We start from the raw sequence: 8,305 nt of genomic DNA, 5'->3' as shown, positions 1-8,305 counted from the left end.
TGTAAATGGTTTGTCTTTGATCTTTGAACCAGAGAGTGTGCTGGTTGGCGTTCTGGAACGACCCGTTCTGAATTCAGAACGGCCCGTTTTGAAACTAGAATGACCCGTTCTGATGCACTCGTTGGTGTTAAATAATGCATCTGGAACGCCCGTTCCAGATGCAAAATTTACACACCATGAGTGCAACCAGAACGGTCCGTTCAGAAGGGGCCGTTCTGGTTTCAGATGCATGAAAAAATTAAACATCCACGTATGCATCCACATCCGCATCCAAGTAGCGTCCACGTCACCAGGAATTAACCTCGTTTAAATCATTTGGACGGAAGTCCCAAATTGCAATAATTTAAATTATTGGGGACCAAATTGAAACCAAAAATTAAAGTGGGACTAAATTGAAACAAAAAAATATTATAAGAGACCAAATTAGGTTTTTAACCATATATATATATATATAGAAGAGATATAATAATACCGATATAACTTTTACTAAGTATTATACTGTTCAATAACTTTATATTAAATATGAATTTTGTAAATTCAACTATTAAATTGAAAAGCTTTTACTCTTAGAAGATATATATAAAATTTTATGTTAATCCAAAATAATTTGATATTTCATTTTTATGAAACAAAATTAATATAATATATATTTTAAAATATACTAAAATATGAACACTTTGATTACCTTCAAGTTGTTGTTTAATTTTAACAAAATTTGATATAAATATATAAAATGATAAGAATTTTCACATTTAATATAAAGTTATTGAACGATGTAATACTTAGTAAAGACCACTAGGGTTAGCCTAATGGTTGGGTAGGGAGGGGTTGGGGTAGTTAGAAGCATGAGAACCTAGGTTCAATCTTCATTGCGAACATCTTTGTAATCTTTCCTATCTTTACAAAAAAAAATATAATACTTAGTAAAAGTTACACCGATATTATTATAATCCTCTTCTATATATATAAAGTAATACTTAGTAAAGTTAATTTTTCTTTTTTCATGTTTAATTAAAAAAAGTATATATAAAGTAACTCAAATATTCTTAATAAATAAGGGGTATGTTAAAATAAGTATACTTGTCTTTATTTATATATGGAGCAACTTTCAGTACATTCTCACATTTAAAAGGATTGTAAAACATGCGGCTCAAACTTTTTTTTTTTTATATTATTATTATTATTTGTGTGAAATACTTTCAAATAGAAGAAGCAATCTCACCTTTTTTCTTTCACTCATTCCAAATGGTGAGTACAAAATATTGTAGACACTAAATTTTTTTTATAAGTTCTTTAGTTTTTGTTTTACTTTTATAATATATTTGATTTAGGGTGAAAGGAAAAAGGAAAAACAAATAAATGTGAGTTAAAACTAAGATAATTTTATATGTATGGGAAAAAATAGTTAAAACTTATATATATATATATATATATATATATATATATATATATATATATAGAAAGTGAGTTTTGTGTGATATTAATCTCTCCTAAAAGAATGGCAAAGGCTAAACTACTCAATATTCACATATTATAAAAATAAAAATAAAAACAAACCAGCACCATAACTCAGAAGATCTTAACATAGTGCAATATGAAACAATACACTAGTCACAACAACTCAAACATAGATATCAATGAGGGATTTCCTCATCTCATCTACAATGGCACTAGGTTGTGCTTCTCTGAGTTTGAAAACACTCTCAATCACAGATAGCTCTGTCGCTGTGGTGTCTGAACCACAAAATGCTATCCAATCATTAACAGACATTCCTGAAGCTATTACTTCACTACCCCTGTTCACAGTCCCAGCCACTAAAGGAACTTGAAGAAGTGTAGAAAGTTCATCCAAGTCTTCTATGGAAGTATGAGGGTGGACCTACATTAAGTGCATGGTTAAAAAATAGCATAGATGTCCTAATGAATTTTAAGGAGAAAATATATTTTACTCACCAAACCACCTCTATTAGAGAAGGCACAGTAGCTACCAACAAGAATATTACCAGCAATGGTTTGCCTGAAAACTTCTACTCCAAGAACATCTGCAATAATCTCCTCAGTCTCCTGAATGAAAAAAAAATTAAAACATTGAATACTAGTGCTTGCAAACCATGATTTATATGTTAAATTCAAAAGATGAATAGTCACAAAAAAAAATCTATATAGACAATACCGCATCAAGATCAGTGTGTGCAAGGGCCACATGATCATTACATGCTATACAATTTCCCAGAGCACATAATCTTTCTTCTATTCTCTGAACAACAACTTGATCAGGTAGACTATTCCTCAAATGTTGAAGTTCTGCAACAAGATCAAGTACCATAAATCAGTATCATAACTATTGTGGAACTATATACCACCTAAAAAATGGTGCATAAAACATGAGGAAAAAATATATACTACCATAATTCAGAAATCCAATCCTAAGGCCTCAACATAGAGAAATTGTACAAATGAAGACAAATAAAAACTAATCGAAACAAAGCAAAAAATGTTGAATATCCTAGAGACTAGAGTGTTGATAATTGACAAAGATAAAATGCTTGCAAACAAATAAACAGAATTCATAATCAATGCTTGCGGGCAAAGTTGTTTTAACAGTCCATTGCACGTGATATTAAAATAGCACCAGAAAATACTAAGAATCAAAATAATCATATAACAAATATATAAAAAAAACACCTTGGTCTGTGGTGGTATGGGGCACAAGAAGCCCATTCTTGTTTCCTGCAAACCAATAGAAAAGTAAATTAATCAAGTCCAATAAAACAACAATAAATAAAAAGAAGAAACTGATCTTAATTAAAAATAAAAAGAAAATAGTTAAATATATAGGAATATGATGAAGTAATACTCCATGAGTAACCAAGAGAATAAATGAGCATAAGAAAAATTTTACCAGCACATTGATAACCAAGAGTACGAATACCAGCAATGGATGTCTTGACCACAGGGATAACATCTGCTAATGCAGCTTCAAATACACTATCAACCAACATATGAACATATTAATTCATTCATTCCTTTATAGAACATTTTCAATCCATTTGAAACCAAATACATATATAATAATAACCTGTAGAAGTTCTCAGAACCTCCAATGGGGACCAAACAGTAGGCATTAGTAAGTTTACTGAAGCCTCCAACTTCACAATTATTTTCAAATTGAAGTCCTACAAGAAATCCATATACATTAATTTAAAAATTCAAAAAAATTCCCATCAAAGAAGACTATAAAGTAACAAATAGTATACATATATGAAAAGACTTGGTAAAAAGGTAGGGGTGTCCAAATTGCTAAATTGAACTAAACTAAAAGAAAACTAAACTAAATTATTATCTAGTTTAGTGCACTATAGTTTTAAGAGTTTGAACTAAATTATAATATCAACTAAATTAAACTATTATTAACTATAAACTAAATTGAACTACATTAAAAAAAATAAATTTAAAATCAACATTTTTAAATTGAGCTACCAAATCATTGATATTAATTATGAATTAAATTTAAAATAGTTTGAAATGTAAAATAAGTATAATATTGATAAAAAAAGTCCACATGATAGATTTTTCATTCATATTTTTTGAAAATCAACCAAATCTTATTAATTTTTAATCAATTAACTGATATTATTAATTATTAAATAAAAAAGTTTGGGTGGGGAGGGGTTGGGGTAGTTAGAAGCATGAGGACCTAGGTTCAATTCTCACTGCAACCATCTTTGTAATCTTTCCTATCTTTACCAATAAATAAAAAAGTTTAAAAACAATATCTAAATATTACATGTAACTATCTTTTTAAGTTAATATGTTATTTACAAAATAGTATGAGTTTTAAAAAATATTATAAAAATGTATACCGTTACTTTTATAATGTTGTAAACTCAATTAATTAATATTATAATTTTTTTATTAAAATAATAATATTTTTTAGCATAAAAAATAAAATTATTTGGATAATAAAGAGAGAAGTTTGTACATACATATATAATACATTTTTTTTATTTTTATAATAATTATATTAAAAATATTGAAAGAGTAATAATTACGAAAGGTATATAAATTTTTATTCAATTAATAAATGAAAACTAATTTTTTCTTTTATTCCTATAAATGAATAAAAAAAATGTGTAGTTATGTATAATAGTACTAAACCACTAGTATACCGACTCAAAAGTGGGCAATAGGCAAAATTGAAAAACTATGAAAAAAATATTAATAATAAGAATTCAATTTTATTAATAGTTTGGTTTAACAAACTACTATTTAAAAAATAATTTTAGATTTATAAAACCGAACATAAAAATCATTTTAGTTCAATTTTTATAAAAATAATTTAATTTTTTCTATTTTAATTCAATTTAATTATTTATTAGTTTAGTTCTAATTAATTATTTAGAAAATTTCTTAATTATAAGTTTTTTTAATAGTTAAAGTACACTAAATTACTTTTTATAATAGTTTTGTTTTTAAAACTAAACTTCAAATATAGTTTAGTTTTATTTTTATAAAAATTAGTTTAATTAGTTTTTTATAGTTTAGTTTAATTTAATTTTTACAATAATTTAGTTTAATATAATTTTTTGAACAGCCCTAGTAAAAGTATAGATTAAACAGATGAGAGAAACATATATTTTCCCTTACTAGTTGCCATTATTGAAAATAACTATGTCGACCCAAGTAAAATGCAATCTTAGGCTGTCTGTTTGTCTGTTTAGAATGTTATTCCAACTTTAAAGTTTACACAAATTAGAAGTCATAAATTCCTATCTAATTAAAATTTCTCTTACAAATATTTTTAATTAAATAATACTTTCTCTTACTAAAAATTAGGTGTTTCGACTTGAAATTTGAATCGAACAAAGTGCGAAAATCAACAAACATAAAATATTTCCGTAACAAATTATTTTATCTTAAAAAATAACAGCATAATATTTTAGTTACATTTTTCAAGTTTGTTACACAACCTTTTTCTTTTCTGCAGTTTGTTACACAACCTATACACCATAACATATACAACTACTTAATCTAAAATTAATAGTACAAAATTAACAGTTTAATGACTTTCCAATTCAGAATTTGATTTATCAAGTCTTAGATTTTCTAAACCAAAATAACTATTCACTCTTCAAAATTTTAACACCCTTTAGACAAACATCCAACTCAAAATTATGAGATAATAAATTCGTTAACAAACTATCAACCTAAACAAGTCTATCTTTTAACAAAAATCAATTCTACAGAACTAACCAAAAACTTCATAGCTTACTCGCGTTCCTGCCCAAAACTTTTTGCATATAATTCAAACAAAAATATTGTTAGACACCCAATAACCTATATGACATCTATAAAAGAAATAAAAATAAAATAAATATAATTTGATAAGAAATAAGAGATAGAGAGAGAATTAATAAATATTGATGAGATCTTTATAAATAAAGGTGTTGAAATACTATCATTGTTCTTATCCGAACTTCTAAATTAGTAACAGATGCACAAATCACCAACTAAGATCACTAGTATCACGGTAAAAGATATAGATTAAACAAATAAGAAAAAACATATATTTTTACTTACTAGTTGCCATTATTGAGAATGATTTTGATCCAAGCAATCAAACAGAAGATCTACAAAGAAAAACAAGATAAAATAGTTATGCTTTATATGAAAATTAATTCAAGCAAGCAATATAATATACACCTCATATCTTAAAATTGAAACCCTGACAAACTCAATATTTGGTGTTATATTATTTTTTGGTTTAGGGTTTTACTTGGGTTTGGCCCAAGTTCAGGTGGTATCTGGTAAACAGTAGTAGCAAACCCTAGATGCGAACACATGTAGCATGCCACTTAACTATTTCTGCTAATCTCCACAATTATGTCAAACCCTTCAAACAAACAACTGCAAAACGTGCATGACTCTCTTTTTTAATGCATGACTGTACAGTTTTGTTATCAATTAAAAAAACTCAATTTCTTATACGAGAAAAAAAAAGTGCATCAAAACGTGCACTTATATCACTTCATCTCATCATTGTCACAAACATATTTTCTCTGCAACCTTCAAGTCTATAATTTCAGCCCGGTGAAATTTAGCTACAGTATCATGAATACTAATGATACCAATGTTTAATCAGAATTAGAATTTAATCTCGACAACTTGTATTTATATTTACTATAAACCTATGTAATATACATAGATAAACTCCAACTCTAATATAATAACATCATCAAGGATACTTGCAGTACTATACCTAACATCAAATAAAATTTCACTCGTGAGAAAGACTAGTGACACAAAAAAGATAACAAATTTACATAAAAATTGAAACCCAAATTCCCAAATAATGTATAAACTGATATGAAGGGAGAGTTGGTAGTGTAATGCAACCAATAATGATTTGAGAAGGAATTCATACCTGTGCTTGTGCTACGCAGTGTTTTGTGTTTGGGAAGGCCGCATGTTTTTAATTTATAGGTTTTGAATATATAAATTATATTTTAAATTTATAATAAATAATTATATTGTGATAACTATTTTTAATTATTGATAACTTTTTACAAAAATGTTAAAATAGATATGAAAATAATATATTTAAAAAGATAAAGAGTTTAAAAAAATTATATATTAAAAAGGATAAGTTGTTAAAGATATTGAAATAAATATAAAAAGATTCATAGGCATAATATTTAAATTTTAAAGATAAAATAATATATATTGTTGAAAAAAAAAAGAAGATAAAATATGTATTTATTTTTTTATATTCAATTATTGTTTATTAGAGAATAGATCGTTCATTAAACATTAAAAAAAATGAGTTGGATGATAGAAGAGTGAGATTCACTTTTAGTAAGAAAAGACTATTCAAATGAGTAATATTGTGAAGGAGTAAGCACAATAAAATATATACAAATAAAAAATTATTCTAATTTATATTTATATATTTATATGCAGAGAAAGGAGTGGGTTTTTGTATTTATTCTTTTTACACCTAAATTTTATATCTTAATTTTACAAATATACTATTAGTTATAGCAATAAAATGACGTTTATAACAAGTGTATATCTATATTTTTATACTACTAATAAAAAAAGAGATATCCGTTTTCGGTGTACATGAATTTTGAATTAATTTATTTTTATAATTATTTTTAAACCATTTTTTCTATTATTTTTTTTTTTTTTACTTCAACCACACATTTAATTTTCAAACTTCTCACCATTTAAGTAGTCACTTATTTTTTTATTTTTAAATAGAGAAACACAAAATACTTTTTTCCTCTCTGATTCTAATTAAATCCTAAGTAAATTTTGATTTTTATAATTATAACCTTTTTAATTTATTATCATGATTTTATAATAACTTACTGTAAATATGTATTATAATGATAATAATGATATGTTACCTTAAATAATATATAAATTATAATTTTTACTGATAAAAAAATAATATCTAATAAATAATAATTAATTACATTAATTTTATAGTAATTATATCACATATAAATTGTCATGTAGATAAATAATAATTTTTTATAAAGAATAAAAATACATAGTATGTATAATTCCTGTTTGAATGTGTGAGAGAACAACCAAAGAGAATGAAGAATAGAATAAAAAAATATTAATTTGTTGTTGACTTGTTGTTCTCAAACATAATACAGCAAGAGAATATATATATGTATATATATATAAAGAGATAACAGTTAAATTAACTAACTAATGTGAAAACTATTCTAACTCAGCTAACAAACTATATCTGTTATTATAGAGAGATGACTTAATATCATTTTTATCCCTCTTCAAACTTAGTGTGAATTGTTTATCAACAGTGAGTTTGTCTCTTAGATCTAGGAATATAACAGAATTTGGAGACTTAGTTAAAAGATCTGCAACTTTAAATATTGTTAAAATATGACGAACTTGAACTTGTCCCCGAGCCACTCTTTCTCTCACAAACCATAAATCTAATTCCAAGTGTTTTGTTTTAATATGCATGACTGGATTGGCAGATAGAAGAATGATCCCTTGATTATCACACCAAATCAGAGGTAGTTGTTTACTCCTGATATGAAGTTCGAAAAGGAGATTCTAAATGTATTGAATTTCTGCAACCAGACTTCTCAAACTTCTGAATTCTGCCTCTATGCTAGATCTAGATACAACTCTTTGTTTCTTTGCCATCCAAGATACGAGTGTATCCGAGATACACACAATTCCCAGATGTTGATCTCATGTCTTCTTGATCACTTGCCCAATCTGAATCACAGTAAGCAAGAATTTCAATATCACTGGATTT

General features: G+C 25.9%; 1 protein-coding gene across 1 annotated transcript; it reads right to left on the bottom strand.

The window, feature by feature from the left end:
* Positions 1 to 1,480: 1,480 nt before the first annotated feature.
* LOC109818505 (eukaryotic translation initiation factor 6-2) lies at positions 1,481 to 6,475 on the bottom strand. The gene is made up of 8 exons (XM_083073895.1): positions 6,425 to 6,475; positions 5,581 to 5,630; positions 3,080 to 3,176; positions 2,903 to 2,988; positions 2,686 to 2,730; positions 2,174 to 2,304; positions 1,954 to 2,064; positions 1,481 to 1,879 (listed from the first exon to the last, which is right to left on the bottom strand). The coding sequence occupies exons 2-8, from the start codon at positions 5,588 to 5,590 to the stop codon at positions 1,622 to 1,624; spliced, it is 738 nt and encodes a 245-aa protein (XP_082930021.1). The 5' UTR covers positions 5,591 to 5,630; positions 6,425 to 6,475; the 3' UTR covers positions 1,481 to 1,621.
* Between the last annotated feature and the right edge of the window lie 1,830 nt (positions 6,476 to 8,305).

This window comes from Cajanus cajan, chromosome 1 (genome assembly GCF_000230855.2).
Source record: "Cajanus cajan strain Asha chromosome 1, NIPB_CcT2T_4, whole genome shotgun sequence".
NCBI lineage: Eukaryota > Viridiplantae > Streptophyta > Magnoliopsida > Fabales > Fabaceae > Cajanus > Cajanus cajan.
The sequence above is the reverse complement of the archived record's forward strand: the minus strand, read 5'-3'. Positions and strand labels throughout refer to the sequence as shown.